We start from the raw sequence: 19,882 nt of genomic DNA on the forward strand, positions 1-19,882 counted from the left end.
GTAATAAATGCTAATAATTTAATGTTTGGGGATTTCCTTTTTTTCTTCCCCCAAATGTGAACAAATGTTATCTAAATAAGATCACAAAAGGAACAATAAAATACTTTATATTAAACTGGTAAGAACAGATACTACACTCGATCTCAGCCAAAAGGCTGAGAAGCGATACAATAAAATACTTTATAAATCTTGAGGTAGGTTAGCTTTGACATCCAAAGAAGGAAATGCTTATACCATGGGAAGAAAGCAACGTTTGTTTTTAAGGCTAAAGAAATAATATATCTGTAATAGTAAACAGTAATGAGCTAATAAAACATACTAGAAGATACACACAGCTCTTTACTCCTAACCAGGATAGTTAAACTAAGGGATTGGCCAACATTTTAAAATGTTTCTCTAAGAAAAGGCACAGAAGCACACAAAACTTCCTGAAAAAATTTTTATACAATCAGCTATAAGCAGAAACATAACAAGCGTATCAATGATCAGAAAACATATTACAATCATAGTTAACAACTCAAATATGAAAGGTATTACTCACACATCCACACCAGTAGAATGCAAAGGACTATGCCAGTTGACTGGAAGAAATTCTACCCTCCCAATCTGCTGATTTTCTTGGGCTTTCTTAAAATGTGTCTGTAGTAGGTTTAAGGAAACACTGCGAAAATCGTTAACTGAAAAAGAAATGAACTTATGCATCACCAGGGAAGCAATCAATTTATAGAATTAGGATACAACAGATCATGTAATTATATTCTATCTTCATTTGCTTAGAACACATATTTACCTGAGTCACAAAGAGCAAGTGGTATTTAGTGAATATTATCAGTGCATATAGGAAGAGCTATTCCCTTAACACAGAACTTTATTTTACCATATAAAACATTTTATCTAAAGAAAAGCTAACTTCAAAATTTCTATTATGTCATGGGGACTGTTTTACTTTTTTTAATAAAAGAGAAAAAAATGACTATTTCAATTGGCCTTGCAGTTATATTCCTATCCTAACTTTGTGGTTCTTATAAACAACCACAATCCAATATTTTAAATTAAAAAAATATATACACTATTTGAAATTCATACTACATCAATCTTAACTTTCCAGAACGTTTATGCTTAGAAGCATTAGCCAGTAGGATAAGATTCCCAAATTGGGACAATTAGACTCTGAGTATATACTGTTAAGTTTTAGACACACTACCTTTCAAAATCAAGTTATACTAACGACCTAAATATTCCAAGTAGAACATCAAGAGCTTTATCACACTATAAATTACACAATGATTAAAGGTTCTGTTATCCATTTAAACTGTATCATTTTTTGGTTCCCTTTAAATTTGGAATAGAGGACCATCACATCATAAAATAATTTTATAAGAATTAAAGGCCTGTTCATTCAAGAATTATTAGTTAAGAATATAACTATTAGCCTAGGGAATTTACTAGTACTTTAGGTCTAAGTTAAGAAGATTTACCACCTTGCCACCTGTCTTTAGCTATCCAAATCTTATTATGCAGGTAAGACAAAAGATTAAAAAGACACTTTATCTCAGCTCATGGGAGTACAGACTAATATTCCCCTAAAATGATTTAATCTTATACACTCTGCAAACCTACCACACTGTACAATGCTTCGAAAGCGGAGATCACAAGCTGGTCCAATCCCATGGACTACAAAAACCAAGTGATCTATTTGTAAAGGTTCTCCTACAAATGAAATTAAAAAGACAAATTATTTTAGATACCTGGTCTTATATTCTAAAATCAAACATTCACAATGAATAGGTTATAAAGATAAGCAGATCACTTTAAAGGACATAAAACAGTCCTATATCTTACTTAGTAAAAATACAGGGATTTTACTGTGTTTCTAATTTATCTTGACATAAGTCTGTGAAAAAACTTTTCAGTCTTTTTTAAACTTTTTATTTTGAAATAACTACAATCTTACAGAAAACGTGAAAGAATAGTATAGACACTTCCCTGTACTTTTTACAAATTCAACACTTCAATGTTTATCACTTTTGCTTTACTATTCTCTATGTGTATGTGTTACACACACATTTTTTTTCTGAATCATTTGGAAGCAGTTGCGTAGATAATCAGATTGCATACATCATACCTCTTTAGCCCTTTAAATACTTTAATGTGTATTTCCTAAACATATTTTCTTAAGTAACCACAGTAATCAAATTCAGGCAACATAACATTGGTAGAACACTTTTATCTAATATTCCATTTTTATCAATTATTCCAATGTGTGATGTGTATATAAACCCTAAACGTTTAAACTCATCTTTTTATTTTTTTTAAGTTTTTATTTAAGTAATCTCTACACCCAATGTGGGGCTCAAACTCATGACCCCAACATCAAGAGTCGCATGCTCCTCCAACTGTGCCAGCCAGGTGCCGCTAAACTCATCTTTTTTTTTTTTTTTTTTTTTAACGTTTATTTATTTTTGAGACAGAGAGAGACAGAGCATGAACAGGGAGGGGCAGAGAGAGAGGGAGACACAGAATCTGAAACAGGCTGCAGACTCTGAGCGGTCAGCACAGAGCCCGACGCGGGGCTCGAACTCACAGACCGCGAGATCATGACCTGAGCCGAAGTCGGACGCTTAACCGACCGAGCCACCCAGGCGCCCCTAAACTCATCTTTTTAAATTATAGTAAGTCTAGGGGCGCCTGGGTGGCTCAATCGGTTAAGCGGCCGACTTCGGCTCAAGTCATGATCTCGTGGTCCGTGAGTTCGAGCCCCGCGTCGGGCTCTGTGCTGACCGCTCAGAGCCTGGAGTCTGTTTCAGATTCTGTGTCTCCCTCTCTCTGACCCTCCCCCGTTCATGCTCTGTCTCTCTCTGTCTCAAAAATAAACGTTAAAAAAAAAATTTTTTTTAAATTATAGTAAGTCTAAAATGTTGTAAGTATAGTAAGTCTAAGATAAGCCATCTTCTCTACAAGATAAAAGGAATTTTATAATCCAGTTAAATATATTATAAAACCAACCATAAATGGACCTAGCTGGACACCAATGGATAACCATCAAGGTCCTACTGACAAATACTTTTCCTTAGCTAAAAATCTTCAAGGACAGGAATTACCAGAAATAAATTTCCATTTCTTTTTAAGTTATTTATTTATTTTGAGAAAGCATGAGCAAGGGAGGGACAGAGATAGAGGGAGAGAGAGAATCCCAGGTAGGCTCCAAGCCGTCAGTGAGGAGCCTGATGTGGGGCACAATCCCATGAACCATGAGATCATGACCTGAACCAAGATGAAGAGTCAGACACTTAACCAACTGAGCCACTGAGCTGCTCCCAGAAATAAGTTTCTAATCAAACAGGTGGAATCACACTTTTTAGAATTAGGACTAATCAGTTCATTTGTACCTAGTGACTTCCTGATTAGTACTGCCAAATTTTACCCATCCCACTATATATACTCAGCAACTTTAAAACAGATATTTAGATCTATTAAGATTCTTAGTACACGAAGCAATGCGGATCTCAACTCATAAGACCATATGATTAAATCATTTTTAAGTTTTGAGGTAATCCAAATCCACAGGAACAGGTCACAATTTAAGTAATAAATGAGTGTATCAGAAGAAAAAAACTGGGTGGGTTAGTCAGTTGAGCTTCCTGCTCTTGGTTTCAGCTCAGGTTAATGAGTTCCAGCCCCACATCAGGCTCCACGCTGACAGTACAGAGCCTGCTTGGAATTCTCTCTCTCCCAATTTCTGTCTCTCCCCTTCTCTCTCTCACAAAATAGACTTTAAAAAAAAAAAAAAAGAAAAAGAAGAAAAGAAATAAATGATTAACATTACCACAATGAATGTCAACAGAGATGTTCTCAACCCCTCTCTTCACTGTTCTTGGTCGACCCTGTTCAGTGGGTGTTGAACCCCATTCATCAGACCCTGCAACTGGCTGGTAATGCACCATAAGCTTAAACAGAAAAGATCAAAGCATATATAGCAGATATATTCTACATTATAGACATCTCTATTTATCCCTCTTTGTGAAGGACAGGAACATGTCTTTCAAAACATAATACATAGTCAAATCTCAACTACAGTTTTGACATGCAACTCCAGCAGCCTGAAATGAGAACCCTGAAATTATAGGCCAATGTGTTACGCATTAAATACCTTATAATTTTGTCAATTACACAATAAAGCCAAAAAAGAAAAAAATACATCAGACTAACAGATCTTTCAATAATACCCTACACATGTAAGATATGCTCACATGTGTGATATTCTTAATCTACAGTGGCATAATTTTCACTAAGAAAATTCTTTTGTATAAGCTGAATGAGGTAAAAAAATGATGGCAGTGGCTACAAGTTTTAAGATTCATAATTGTGAATGCAATATAAAAATTTCCATAGGTTAGCCTAAGTAGAATCCCTATGAAAAAGAAACCAATTAAGTTCTCCTTACTAATGCAATTAACCTTTAATCCCACATGAAAGAAAGGTTTCATTTGCTTCACCTTTGGATTGTGTAATATAATAATTTCTCTGTTAGGAGACTCCAGTTTCTTTTTCCATTCATCCAGAGTTACAGCAAGCATGTAAGTTTCCTTAAAAGAAAACACCTTTCATTAGATTTCTCTAATAGCTTTTCTATTAAAATTAAACTTTTTTTTTACAAGAATACCGCTAGATAAATCACTACATAAGAATATCCAACTCCAATTTATCAAATTATTTGAAAAATCTTTCAAAATTGCAATGAGAATGCAGGAGAATAAAATTACTCCTGATTTTATCATCTAAACTAGATAAAATCATTAACATTTTGATATACTTCTTTCAATAATATTAATGTCTACTCCAACTTAAAGAAAGCAAATTCCAGACTGTTTCCAGAGCCAGAAAAATAAAAGGCTAAAATGACCAATCCTGTGGTCATAGTTTAAATATGAACAATGATTACCATTAGGGGAAAAAAATTTTAATTTAAAGACATAACAGGCATAAAGGCATAACTTTATCTTGAAACTAATTTGCAAAAAGAAATGCTATAAATGTAATCTGGATACAACCAAACTCTAGAAATTTCACTAAAATGAGTCACAGGAAAAGATTATTAAATAAGAGAAGGAAAAAAGTGAAATGGGGTCAGGGGAATACCTCTAATACTTGGCTGAAGCTCTCAGAGTAGGGAACATACTTATTATCTTTGTCTCCCTTGTAAAACCAGGTACATCGTCTCACTTCTGATGCTAGCTCATCCCAGTATACAGCGTACCGCATCCTCTCCCCCAAATGCACATCATATCTGCCCCCATCAGTGGGGACAACTCTGCCATTGCAATCTTTTCCTATCAAGGATTGAAAAAAGGAAAAGAAGTAGATATATTAAAATAAACCTCCCAAAATACAATTCTGAGTTATATTCTAAATAACGTTATGAAACATACAAATTTTGTTTCTACCTGGCTAAACATTAAATAAAATGGGGGCACCTGTGTGACTCAGTCTGTTGAGCATCCGACTTTGGCTCACGTCATGATCTCACGGTTCACGAGTTCGAGCCCCATGTCAGGCTCTGTACTGACAGCTCAGAGCCTGGAGCCTGCTTTGCAGATTCTGTGTCTCCCTCTCTCTCTCTGCCCCTCCCTCGCTTGTACTCTATCTCTCTCTCTATCAAAAATAAAACATTAAAAAAAAATTAACATTAAACAAAATGGAAATAATATTTTTTTACTACTTTATAAACCATCAAAACCATTCCTGGTTTCAATGATACATGAAAAAAATAATACCCAACATTGTTTTGTTCTTTTTCTGAGGAGAGAGAACAGTGTCTCATTAAAAAAAAAAAAAAAAAAAAAAAAAAAAAGTATATAAGGCTTTTTTATGAATTTTTTGCTTGAGGGGCCAAAAGGTAAATTAATGACCATGACCATCATGATGTAAAAGTGGCTACTAGCGTCATTCTTGTTTCATAAAAGAAGAAAAAAATAAGTGACAGTTAATCATTCTCTTGCAATGTGACATCCCCCACTCTTCATAAACAAAAACTGAAACATAAGCTAGAACATAAGAAATAGTAGATAACTATGCAAAAATTGTAACTACTGTTTTCAAATACAGACCAAATTCTTAAGTATTTTAAAATGCTATCGAGACAACCAGAAAAAAATCTAAAACTTATTTTTTTAATAGTGCTCAATATAAGAACTATTACATCAGACTGAGAGAAATAGTATGTCTTTAATACAAATCATCATTTTCATCCTACCAGAACCATAGGCGTCTTCCAGCTGCTGTGAATCCTCAGAGTTAAAAGGAATCCATGTCTCCTTAGAATCTATTATTTTACAATAGAACCAATGAGGAGAAACTGGTTCATACAAACTGCCAGCATCCATGTCTAGTAGCTCAAAGGAACTACATGAGTTTGGTGATGGGGATGGATCTGACTGGGACAATTGTTCCTGGTGTGACCCCACTGATGACATTTCGCTCTCTAAAAGACAAGATGAAAGAAAACTATCGGGAAAAAGTTATTTTCCTTCTATTAACGCTGAAATTGCTCTCTCTCACACACACATACCTGGTCATTTTTAAGGAACCACTTCTAAAAAAAATCTAAATCTAAACTGAAAATAGAAATAAGTTCTAAATTAAGAGCTGGATTTGAGAGGGAGCTTTAAACACAATGTTTCTTATAGTCAGACCAACCACTTTACACTGATCTCCCAATCCTCTCAGAAAACTACATGGTTTTAATCAGACAATAAATTAGAAGACAAACCCAGAATCAGAAGAAACACATGGTCAAAAACTTGACGGCAACAAAGCATCTGATCCCAATTTCAATCTAAGTCTATTGATAGAGACAAAAAATTAACTCCAATTGTCTCAGTAACTCCTGGATTTTAGGGCTCCAGACCCCTATCATTATACATTGACATGATTACCGGAATCTTAAAATACTGAAAATGAAACTATTCACTTAAGAACCTGTTACCTTTTATTGATCTTGGAAATGTGCTTAATCGGGGACTAGGGCACAAATTCCGAAAACACGAACCCCCGTTTGGGCCACTGCGCGCAAGAGCGCACCCACTCACACCTGCCAAGGCTCAGGTGAAAAGTAGCAAGCGACCTCGAAAGCCTCCTTCCCTCAGAGGCGACTCTGGCCTACGTGGTCCTACCCCGTCAACACTCAGACCACTCGTTAAAGAACAGCGCACACATCAAAGAGCACTCAAGCTCTGCGGAGAGTGAGCAACGCTATTGGTCTCTCGGCACCGAGCGCAGCGGGATGGCAAACACCCGGCTTCGCTCAGAGCGAACGCTCTCGAGGCTATCGGCCACTTTGATCTTTTTTTCCTAGAGCCAACTTACCTCGGCCACCTTGGCGTGTCCCTTCTCCCCACGACCCTGGGCCTTCTGCAGCCCGGATCTGGGACCTCAGAGCTCGGGGACTTGCCTCCTCCCGCTTCCAGCCCTGCAGAGAGGAGCGGAACCACCAATAGAAACAAGGTAATTTCCCAGTGCCTTACAGGGCGCAGTCGATACAAAGGGGGCCCTGACCGCTTCCCTAAGGACCGAGGTCACCCACCCCCGGGCTGGTACTCCCAGCACCCCCTTTCCCTGCCTCAGGCATCGCGTCCGACTCCGCCCCCGGCATCTCCATCCCGCAGTGCCTCCAACCCGCACCCCAGTGGGGCCTCCCTCAGCCCAGCGCCCACCCCAGCAAGCCGTCGCGGGCTCACCTGGCTGCCCCGCTGCCTTTCACACTCTCCTGTCCTCGCTGAGGGGGGTACATGTCCCCGCGGCGGCCTTTCCCCTGAGCCCGGGCGGGGCGGGGCGGAGCAGGGCGGAGCCTGCGGCCCCGCCAGGCTCGTGCCCAACACCGGTCTCCACTGCGCTCCCAGCGGGTGAGCGGCAAGCCAAGCTACTAAGAGCAAAGGTGAGGTGGCCGGGACCGCGGCGTGGAAGCGATGGGTGGGGCGAGGAAGGCAGCAGGGGACTGGCAGGAAGTGTCGCGAGAAGTGGAAGGAATCGCGCGAGATGTGGCTCCTTCCTGCGGGCAGGGAGCCGGAGCGCCGGGCGCACGGGCGGTGCGTGGGGCGTGCCTTGCCCTCTGAGCCGGCGCGCGGAGTCTCTGGCTGAGGTCGGAAGTCTTCGAAAGGCAGGGATGGAGGGTGACAGGTTAAGGGAGCATTTTGAGTTTCAGGGAAAGACAAAGCTTCTTCGGGATTAATCAGCCCATCCTCCTCACTTGGTAGATTAAATGGGAAAAGAGGCCCGCTGACCCCGGTACTATGTCGGACCGCACTAAAGGGCCGGGAATGGTGCCGGGAACCCGAGGGAGACGCAACAGAACGATAGGGCGCTGGCAGCGGCTTCGTCTACCCAGACTCCTGGGTGCACAGGAGAATGGATACCATTGGCATTTGCAAAGAAAAAAGGGTTATCTCTGGGGCTTTCCCCCTCCTCGTTCTGTTTTATTAGGATTTCAAGGCTGCCAAAAAAGATGTCTAAAAAATGCAGAGGTGAGCTTCACCGGATTTAAAAGCTGCACGAGAGGTTGGAAACGAGATGTTTTTGTCAAAACAAGATGACATAATTGAGGTGAAAAGTTTAAACGAATTTCCCACAGTCATGAAGCTAATGGCCCTGCCCTGCTCTCCTGAGTATTTAGTTTTATGGAAGACGTCGACTCCTTTGGGTATTCTGTAAGATACTTGCCTGTTTTCTATCTAGATTATAGGGCAAGGGTTCAGGCAATGTTCTTTAGTTTTATTTCTTCAGAACCGAGAAAAAAACTTACAACACTTTAATTCTCTTACAGGTCAATAGCCACACACAGATATCCACAAGTTTATTTATACCTTCTCAAATTTGTAACACCTAAATAGCTTCTGCTCTGCAGGAAGAGGGTGAGGAATGCCAGAACTGTCCCATTCTCTAGTATCTTGTCAGATGATTAGCTAATATCATAGACTAATAGCTGGCATTTGCTAATCTCTTACTACATTCTAGGTAGACTTGTAAGCATCTTACAGGTGTAATCCCGTTTAGTCCTCCTGGCAACTTGATGAAGTACAGACTATGGTTATCCCTATTTGCAGAGGTAAAATGACTTACCCAAAGTCATACTACCAGCAAGTGATGGAGTCAAAATTATAAACACAGTATCTATCTTCAGTCTCCACCTAAGTAACTTACCTAAAATCAGTCAGTTAAGTGACAAAACTAGAACTTGAATTTAGATCATCTCTAAATCTCCATATCCTCTATACGAGCTGTTCACAATTTTGTTTTGGTCTCAAGAACTCTGCCCTGTAATTATTGAGAACCCTATAGGGTATTGTTTAAGTTATATATATCACTGTTTACTAGAAATTAAAACAAATTTAAATATTTACTAATTCATTTAAAATAACATTAAAAGCCCATTTCTTGTAAATTTTTTTATGGAAAAATAACTAGTTTCCAAAGTGAAAGAAAAATCAGAGAAAAGAATGACATTGCTTTACAGTTTTGTAAATTTCTTTAATGTCTAGTTTAATAGAAAACTGCTGGATTCTCATATTTGTTTCTGCATTCAAACTTACAACTTTAGTTTTGGTTGATGTTTGTGAAGAAAACCCAGCCTCCCTCAACTATGCTGTAGCTGGAGAAGGAGGAAGTATTTTAATAGCCTCTTCAGATAATTGTGGCTATTCTTTTTAATTCTACACTAAAATTCAACAAGTGGTGGCTTTTTAAAGGTTAGTTGCAATATGGAATCTGAAAACATATCAGTGAATTTTTTATACTCTGACACATTAAAATCCATTGGTCAGTTTTGCAGTTTGAGTGGATTTTTTACCTATACGTGATTTATGAGATCAACCATTGGTCATTTGGAAAATATCAATTCACTGTGCTGTGCAGTCTTCCAAATATTAACACATTTCATAATACAATATATATGTATATTTTTTCTTTTTAATTACCATCAATCTCAGAAGAGTCTGTAAATATTGGGAAGCTGTCAAGCTCTTAGCAAATACAAGTTCTCTAAATTCTGCTTTTTTTCTTGAAAGGCCAGATTTTATCACAGGCAAGAAGTACTGTCAGTTGTTTTCCTTGAAGTGACCAGCTCACTTTGTTTTCAAGAAAAGCTCTGTCAAATAGCTAAATCTGACTAGTCCTACTTTCTCTGTTGTACTTTTAAATAAAAATGTTGCTCCATGAAAAAAAGAGTAGCTAGTTCAGTTACCAATTCAAATAATCTTTCTTTTTCCTCAAGAGACCAGCATACTTTAGTATACAGAACTGTTTTATGCATACTATTTTGTCACATAGAATTTGAAAAAGGTGTGAACGCAAGGGTTAGGATTTAATAAAATTAATAATTTGTACTTTGTGAACAGTATTTTTTTTAATTTTTTTTTAACATTTTATTTATTTTTGGGACAGAGAGAGACAGAGCATGAACGGGGGAGGGGCAGAGAGAGAGAGGGAGACACAGAATCGGAAGCAGCCTGCAGGCTCTGAGCCATCAGCCCAGAGCCCGACGTGGGGCTCGAACTCACGGACCGTGAGATCGTGACCTGAGCTGAAGTCGGACGCTTAACCGACTGAGCCACCCGGTCGCTCCGTGAACAGTATTTTTAAGTAAAATATGCACTATTTTTATTATGGATGCATGGCAGTGCACAATACAATGAATGACTACAATTTGTTTTTGTTAGGGTCAGGCGTAAGGCAGGGTAAAGATAGGAGTCAGAGGCTAAAAAATTTTAGCAGTCAAAGGCTTTATTTGGGAACTAAGGTCTCGGGGGAGGTTCTGTGACTCAGGGAGAGAGAGAGAGGAGTCAGGGAAGTCGCCCCCAGGTGTGGAGGGGTGGGGTTTTTAAGCTGCAGCGGTTCGGGGTTTAGGTCCCGGTGGGCCTTTTTCGCATCAGGTCGTGCTGTCGCTCTGTGATTGGTTGACCTCCAATTCGTTCTGGCACGCTACTAGGGGCTTTTCGTTGGGTTGCACTGGCAAGATGGCCGTCCCTTCTGTGGTTCCAAGGACATCCTAACAGTTTTCACAATTCCTGCTAAGGCGCAAGCAGTTTTACCCACCATTGCTTTTGCATCAACAGTGCAAATGTCAAAAACATAGCAATGGGGCGCCTGGATGGCTCAGTTGGTGACGCATCTGACTTTGGCTCAGGTCATGATCTCGCGGTTCACAAGTTCCAGCCCTACATTGGGCTCTGTGCTGACAGCTCAGAGCTTGGAGCCTGCTTCTGATTCTATGTCTCCCTCTCTCTCTGCCCCTCCCTGGCTCGTACTCTGTCTCTCAAAATAAATAAAACATTAAATTAAAAAAAACAGCGAAAAAAAGCAAATTATGTCTTAGTATTAATAGTTTTGTTGTTTTAAATAGGCTCCATGCCTAGTCCAGAGCCCAACACGGGGCTTGAACACATGACCCTGAGATCAAGTCCTGAGCTGAGATCAAGAGTTGGTTGCTTAATGGACTGATCTTATGATCCTTGAAAGGATCCCCAGCTTGCATGGACCATAGCAATTAAATGTGCCCACCCTGCAGCTTAGAATACAAAAATAATGGTTAACACAGTACCTACCCTGAAGGAGTTTACAGTCTTAAGAGACAAGCAGATAAATTAATGTATCTTGAGTGTCCTAAGAGACAGGAACCATATACACTAACAGTTCCAAAGGAGGGCGCAATCAAATGTCCTGGTATACTTCCAGAAATTTTCATTCGGTCAGTCTTTGATGGGATTCATGTATTTGCATTTTAAACAAGCACTCCAGATGACTTAGAGGCAGATAGTGTGGGATCTACACTTTAAGAAACACTGCCTTAAGCAGATAAATTTTAGGTTCCCAAGAAGGCCCAGTAGGTAGGCTCAGAAAGAGAATATTTTATGGTATATCGCTCAGAACACACACACACATACAATTTCACTGGCTATTGTTTACAGTTGTATATCAGATCTCTTATCAGAAAAAAAAGACAAAATCTGAAACAAACCCTACCTTTCCCTTTCAATTGTCTAGTGCAGGAGGCAGCAAACTTTTTTCTGTGGGCTATAAGGTTTCTGTCACAACTAATTAGATCGCTTGTTGTAACACAAAAATAGCCAGAGACAAGAGGTAAACAGATGAGTGTGGCTGTGTCTCAACAAAACTTTGTTTGCAAAAGGAGGGGTTACATTGGGTCTCCAGTGCCAGGCAGTTTGCTGATTCCATGCACTAGTATAAAAGATAATGCTAATTGCCAGTAAGCTGCCTAAAGAGCAAAAGCAAGAGTCTAAGGGTCATGAAACAACTGGATTTTATATCCCGAGTTGGAAAAACTGCTAGGCATCAATTTTGAATTCCCATGTCTTTCCAAAATAAACCATATTTCAGCATCAAAATGTATGCGTTGAGTGCCTATCAAGGCATTAGGTAAGAGGATACATAGTTTTTGGAGGCAGGAGTCCTCAATACCTGGTGGACAGCTAGGCATCCTGAATGGAGAAAATTCCACCGTTGTCTTGGATGGTCTGACTATAAAATAACAAGAACAGGGCTTCAGGCTGTGATGGTGGTTCTCAAATTCAAATGAATGGAAGAATATGCTAAGTAGAGTCTTTAAAATGTAGATTTTTAGGGGTGCCTGGGTGGCTCAGTCGTTTGAGCATCTGACTTCAGCTCAGGTCATGATCTCACAGTTTGTGAGTTCGAGCCCAGCGTCGGGCTCTGTGCTGACAGCTCTGAGCCTGGAGCCTGCTTCGGATTCTGTGTCTTCCTCGCTCTCTGCCCCTCCCCCACTCACAGTCTGTCTCTCTCTCCTTCAAAAGTAACTAAACATTAAAAAATAAAAAAAAATTTTTAAATAAAAAAAGTAAAATGTAGATATTTAGATCCAACACCCAGAGCTTCTTATTAACTAAAATAGTTTAATCAGAGGGGTCATTGAATCTACATTTTAACCAAGAATAAACAGGCAGCCGCTGTGAGGCAAAGTGCTTAAAATCAAGAAACAGAAGGTCTGAGCTAGAATTTTGGCTATGCCACTACCTTTGTTTGTAAGATAATATTAGGGGCACCTGCATGGCTCAGTCGGTTAAGTGTCTGACTCTTGATATCGGCTCAGGTCATGATCTTGTGGTCCCGAGATGGAGCCCTGTGTTGGGCTCCATGCTAAGCTCAGAGCCTGCTTGGGATTCTCTCTCTCCCCCTCTGCTCCTCCCCCACATGTGAGTGTGTGTATGCACATGCTCTGTCTCTCAAATAAACATTAAAAAAAATTAAGAATGTCAGAACTAGAAGAAACCTTACTGATACCCAGTGTGATGTTCTCTTCCAACCCAAAGTTGGTAATTTTTGTTAAGTCAGTCCATAAACCATTCATGAAAACACAATGTATTAGCATGGAGCCTGCATGGGATTCTCTCTTTCCCTCTCTCTACCCCTCCCAACTCACACATGTACACTCTCTCTCAAAGTAAATAAACATTTAAAAAAAGAGTTGTTTTGAAAATTCATTGTATTACTTCATAGCCCCAAATGAATAGTTCCTGCCCTCAATTTAATAATCTTAGAATGTTTTCACTTTGAGGAAAATGATACATACTTTCCCTGTGATTTCTCTGTCTTCCTGCAATGAAAGCTGTTTTACAGGCCGATAACCTAAGAATGTCAGTTTAAGCTGTGCAGCAAGCTGGCTTTCCACTAGCCCTGGGAGGTTTCCATCAAGGCTTCCTTCCTGTTGGCTACGGCTGTCAGAATGGGCTGTAGGGGCCCAGGGCAGGTGGCCTATGATAGGCCGCTTTGGCATATTGATTTTTTTTTTTTCAACGTTTATTTATTTTTGGGACAGAGAGAGACAGAGCATGAACGGGGGAGGGGCAGAGAAAGAGGGAGACACAGAATCGGAAACAGGCTCCAGGCTCTGAGCCATCAGCCCAGAGCCTGACGGGGGGCTCGAACTCACGAGATCGTGACCTGGCTGAAGTCGGACGCTTAACCGACTGCACCACCCAGGCGCCCCCATATTGATTATTTAAAATAAAAGTTACTGAAGAAACAGCTGTGCAGGAAGGACACTCAGATTATCCTCTGTCTCTCTGAAATCAGGAAACAAATCTCCCCTGTGAAAGGTACACTCGCTGCACCACGAGGTAAAGAGACATCCTTACCACCCAGAGCTAGGAAATCTAGAGCCAAGAAGGTTGTGTAAACAACCCTTGTTATTTTTTACTTATTTACTACCCCAACCCAAATTCTGTTTACAATTCCTTACTAATTAAACCTCCCAAAGTTAAATTTTCTGTGTCCTGTCAATTCCTCACAAATTTGTCTCTTTGTCTAAAAAGTATAAAAACTGGTTGCCTTGGTCACTTCTTGAGGTCTCAATTTCAGTATTGGGCCTCTGTGCCATGTAATAAAACTTTGGGGTTTTTTTTCCTATTAATCTGTCTCATGTAAATTTAATTCTTAGTTCAGCTAAGGAAGACCTTAAGAATGGAGGAAGAATTTTTTCTTCCCCTCAGAGCCAGTGTAAATGTAGCAAACACAAATGTAAAAATGTAACACTTTAAGAAAAAAAACTAGGAGAGAATCTTCAGGAACTGGGGTTAAGTAAACCAGTGGTTCTAAGAGATTTGACACCAAAAGTCCAATCCTTAAAAGGAAAAAAATGATAAATAGGTTTTCTTCAAAATTAAAAACTTTTGCTCTGGGAAAGACTCTGTTAATAGGATGAAAACACAAGCTACTGGGGTGCCTGGGTGGCTCAGTCGGTTGAGCGTCCGACTTCGGCTCAGGTCATGATCTCACGGTCTGTGGGTTCGAGCCCCACGTTGGGCTCTGAGCTGAGGCTCAGAGCCTGTGCTCAGAGCCTGGAGCCCGCTTCGGATTCTGTGTCTCCCTCTCTCTCTGCCCCTCCCCCATTCATGCTCTGTCTCTCTCTGTCTCAAAAATAAATAAACATTAAAAAAAATTAAAAAAAAAAAAAAGACAAGCTACAAAAATAAAATATTTGCTAACCACACATCCGATAAGGGACTTGTATCCAGAAAACAAAGAATTCTCAAAACTCATCAGGGAAGACGATGGAGCCCAAATGTGCTTTCAATACTGTTTTTCAGTAACAGGAGCCAGGGCTTCTTGGAGAAACAACTGATTCTAGGACTAGAACAGGACAAGCCTGGAAAAACCTTCTAGTACCAGAAAGTAAGGGAAAGGAGTCAAAAAAGCCACATACAATGACGACGGGAGGTATGTCAAAAGGACACAACTGAGAGGGCTCCCAACAGCCAAAACAAGAGAATTGGAGGAACAAAATAAATAAGGTAGTATTAGATCGTAACATAAAGTATAAAATAAGCATTTATGAGTCCATACTGATAAAAATGGTCACACAGACAAATAAATGGGAGAATAAATTTCCCTTGCAGGGAAATTCCAAATAATTTACATAGATAAACACACTCAAGAAGGTGGAGGATAACTCCCAATTTCTTAAGTCATGTAGTGACTTCCTTCCAAAGAGTGTAGTATGAAAAAGGGGGGGGAAAGTAATTTTATGTGGAGAAACCCAACAAACATTACCTCAGCCAGGTGATTAAGGTTAACATCAACAGTATAAGTTACGTTGATAGTATATATGCATTTGATATATGATGAGATGGGCACTTACCATCTCTGTGGTCTTCCTCTCAAAAACCCACAGCCCCACTGTATATGAGAAAAACATCAGACAAATCCCAGTTGAGGGGCAGTCTACAAAATCTAACCAGTACTCCTCAGGACTGTCACAGTCATCAAAAACAAGGAAGATCTGAGAAACTGTCACAGCCAAGAGGCTCTTACTATATGATGAGTAAATGTAATGTGGTATTCTTCATGAATGGGATCCTGGAAGAGGAAAAGGATGTCAGGTAAAAACTAAGGAAATCTGAAGACAGTATGCATTTTAGTTAATAAAAATGTATCATTATTGGTCCACTAACTGTGTCAAATGTATAACACTAAAGTGGTAATAGAGTGTGGAGTATATAGGAACTCTGTAGCATTGTAAGTTTTCTGTGAATCTAAACTATTCTAAAATAAGTTTATTAGAATAAGTCCCCCAGAAATGGGCAAAAGAACAGACATTTCACAGAAGAGAATACACAGATGGCAAATAAGCACATGAAAAGATGTTCAACATCATTAACTATCAAAGAAATGCAAAATGATTAAACCACAATGAGGTATCACTATGCATCTGTTAGAACACCTAAAATAAAAAATAGTGACACCATCAAATACTGGTAGGGATGCAGAGAAATTCATACCTGCTGGTGGGAATGCAAAATGGTGCAGCCATCCTAGAAAAGTTTGGTAACAACCTACAAAATTAAGCATGCAACCACTCTATGACCCAGAGCTGCATTCCTGGGCATTTTTCCCAAAGAAATGAGAACCATGTCCACACAAAAACCTGTACATGAATGTACATAGCAGCTTTATTCATAATAGCCCCAAACTGGAAACTAAGATGTCCTCAACAGGTGAGTAAACAAATAGTGGCACATCCGTATCATAGACCACTACTTAGCAATAAAAAAGAACTATTGATAAAGAGAGAACTTGAATGAATCTCAAGAGAATTATGCTGAGTGAAAAAAAAGCCAATCTCTAATGGTTACCATACTGTACAATTCTACTTATATAACATTCTTGAAATGGCACAATTCAGAAATGGAGAACAGATTGGTGATTGCCACGGGTTTAGAATGGTAGGAAAAGAGAAGTAGGTGTGGCTATGAAAGGTCAATAGTAAAAATAATTGTGATGGTGGAATTATTCTGTATTTTGACTGTATCAGTGTCAATATACTGGTTGTGACACTGCAGTAAGTTTTGCAAAAATATTACCATTGGGGGAAACTGGGTAAAGGGTACATGAAAGCTGTGCATTATTTCTTAAAACTGCATGTGAATCTACAATTATCTTAACATAAGAACTTTAATTTGAAAACATAATACCCCCAGTAAATTTGAATTTCAGGGAAACAATCATTTTTAGTATTGGTATATCCCATACAATATTTGGAATATATTTATTTTAAAAAATGATTTGTTGGGGCATCTGAGTGACTCAGTTGGTTAACCTTGATTTCAGCTCAGGTCATGAGCTCATGATTCATGAGTTTGAGCCCCACATCGGTTCTGCACTGACAGTGTGGAGCATGCTTGGGATTCTCTGTCTCCCTCCCTCTCTACCCCTCCCCTACTCACTCTCTCTCAAAAATAAATAAACATTAAAAAAAAAAAAACTTCAAAAAAATGAGGTTATTCATCTGAAATCCAAATGTAACTAGGAGTCCTATAATTTATCAGACAATACTACTCAGCATTAGCTTATGAAGACAGAGTACATATTGCAAAAGAAAAGGAGATTTAAGGATTGGCTGACACAAAATGTGCTCTGAACCCAGAAACCCCTAAATCCTCACTCTCAGCAGCTGGGACCTCCTGCACCTCACATTTCCTGACAACAAATGTGCCCACTACTCCTGGTAAGAAAAGCCACATGGAATATAAACCCTCCTGTTTACACACAGGAATGAAAATGATCAGATAATCTATCCTTCCCAATTTCAGATTTAAAAGAGCTATCCCCTGGGGCACCTAGCTAGCTCAGTCAGTTAAGCATCCAACTCTTGATTTCTGCTCAGGCGATGATCTCACGGTTCGTGAATTCAAGTCCCGCATCAGGCTCCTTACTAACAGTGCAGAGCTTGCTTGGGATTCTCTCTCTCCCTCTCTCTGCCCTTCCCCTGCTTGCGTTCTGTCTCAAAATAAATAAATAAACTTTAAAAATAAAAAGAGCTATCCCCCTCTAACAAAGATTATGAAAAAAACAAAACAAAACAGAATGGTCATGAAGCACTTTCTAGAAGTAATTTTGGGTCTCCAGTATAACACTAGAATCCAAGAACCACCAGACATGTAAGAAAATATCTCTAACATGATAAAGTTGAAGATCAAAAAAGAAAGGAAAATGCATTTTGGAGGAAATTCATTATTCAGTAAAAAGAAAACATCAAGAATTTATCATTAATAATCCTCCAAGATAAGGTGCTTACAACCACAGACAAAAGCAGAATTCCATAAGGGAACACAGAGAACAAAAAAATTCTTAAAATTTAAAAATATAGTCAAAATGTAAAACTCCAAATGAAGATTTAGAAGATAAAGGTAAGTAAATCTCCCACAAAATACTGCAAAAAAGGCAAAAAATAAAAAAGAAAGCAAAATGAATCAAAGAATCAGCCTAAGAGGTCTAGACAGAAACAGGAATTCTAGAAAGAGTTAACAGAGATGAGGGTGATGGAGGGCCAAAATTAACAAAGTCAAGACAATGTCATAGGGCTTAGGGTATAAGTTTCCAGAATGAAAGGTGCCCAGTAAAATGCACAAAAAACAGACCCACACCAAAGCTATATTGTTAGGAAATTTCATAAGAGAGGAGACAAAAATATCCTACAAGCTTCCAGAGAGAAGGATTTTATACAAAGGGTCATGAAAACACATTGTCAAATATGCAAGATGTTAAAAAAACTATTTCTCATGCACCCTTTTGCAGGAAGCTACTGGAGAACATGCTCTACAAAAATGGGGGAATAAATTAAGAGAAAGACATAAATTACAGAAAAAAGGAAACCAGCAGGAGAAGCCAAAAGAATCCCCAGGATAAGTAGAAGATCCCAGAATGACAATATGCACTAGGAACATACCAGTTCTACAGTCAGAAGGCTCCAGGGTAGACTTCTTCAGGAATTTGAAATTGACAAAATATATGTCTGAACATCTTAAAAGATTTACATAAATGATGAAGAGTTTGAGGTCAAATTAGTTATAAGTACATGAGCAAACTCAATAAATAAGATAAAGGATTAATTGCAGGGAAAAGAAGTTGTTCAGAAAAGGAAATGTATTCACAGTTTACAACATTACCGAGCTCTGGTTAGCATTTACATGGTCATAATAATGTACAACAAAATCATCGCATAGATTGGGGGGTGGATTTTGAGTACGGGGGGGATGAGGACTGAGATATGTGAGATATTGTAGGGGCAGAGAGTTAAACCTAACCCTCCACCCTCTGTAATAGAAAATCAGTAGAAATGACCTAAAATTGATAAATCAAAAGAAGGAATACAATTATGTCATTACAAAACATGGAGAGGCATGTGGCTGGCTTAGTCAGTACAGCATGCTACTCTTGATCTCAGGGTTGTAAATTCAAGCCCCATGTTGGGTGTAGAGATTACTTAAAGAAAACAAAATCTTTTAAAATATAAACAAAAATTTAAAATATGGAGATAACACCTAAAGGAGTTAGAAAAAGACCAAACACAAAACCCAAAACCAGCAAAAGGAAGGAAATAATAAAGATGAGAGCAAAAATAAATGATATAGGAACTAAACAATAGAACAAAAAATACAGGGATAATTTTTTAAAACCTCAGTTAAAAGTCGTTGCTTGTGGGCAACAACCTCTTCGCCCTTGGCTGCAGCAACTTCTTACTTGACATGTCTTTGGAGACAAGGGAAACAAAAGCAAAAATGAACTATTGGGACTTCATCAAGATAAAAACCTTCTGCAAAGCAAAGGAAACAGACAGCAAAACTACAAGGCAACAGACAGAATGGGAGAAGATATTTGCAAATGAGATATCAGATAAAGGGTTAATATCCAAAATCTATGAAGAACTCATCAAACTCAACACCCAAAAAAAAAAAAAAAAAAAAAAATAACCCAGTGAAGAAATGGGTAAAAGACATGAACAGACACTTTTCCAAAGACATCTGGATGGCTAACAGACATGAAGAAATGGTCAATATCACTCATCATCGGGGAAATA

General features: G+C 38.9%; 1 protein-coding gene and 1 pseudogene across 4 annotated transcripts in view; both read right to left on the minus strand.

Annotated features, from left to right (window-relative positions):
• Positions 1 to 8,240, minus strand: part of DDHD2 (DDHD domain containing 2) — a 30,446-nt gene extending 22,206 nt beyond the window's left edge. For 2 of the 4 annotated variants that reach the window (XM_030312620.1, XM_030312621.1), the window contains exons 1-8: positions 7,737 to 8,240; positions 7,366 to 7,468; positions 6,254 to 6,481; positions 5,140 to 5,330; positions 4,497 to 4,586; positions 3,827 to 3,947; positions 1,621 to 1,710; positions 542 to 677 (exon numbers count right to left, since the gene is read on the minus strand). In XM_030312620.1, the coding sequence (XP_030168480.1) occupies positions 542 to 677; positions 1,621 to 1,710; positions 3,827 to 3,947; positions 4,497 to 4,586; positions 5,140 to 5,330; positions 6,254 to 6,473 (848 nt within the window). In that variant the 5' untranslated portion in view covers positions 6,474 to 6,481; positions 7,366 to 7,468; positions 7,737 to 8,240. The remainder of the gene's footprint in view (positions 1 to 541; positions 678 to 1,620; positions 1,711 to 3,826; positions 3,948 to 4,496; positions 4,587 to 5,139; positions 5,331 to 6,253; positions 6,482 to 7,365; positions 7,469 to 7,736) is intronic. The other 2 variants (XM_030312618.1, XM_030312619.1) reach the window with 1 other exon arrangement.
• LOC115513245 lies at positions 20 to 167 on the minus strand (annotated as a pseudogene).
• Positions 8,241 to 19,882: the final 11,642 nt, after the last annotated feature.

Source organism: Lynx canadensis, chromosome B1 (genome assembly GCF_007474595.2).
Source record: "Lynx canadensis isolate LIC74 chromosome B1, mLynCan4.pri.v2, whole genome shotgun sequence".
Classification (NCBI taxonomy): Eukaryota; Metazoa; Chordata; class Mammalia; order Carnivora; family Felidae; genus Lynx; species Lynx canadensis.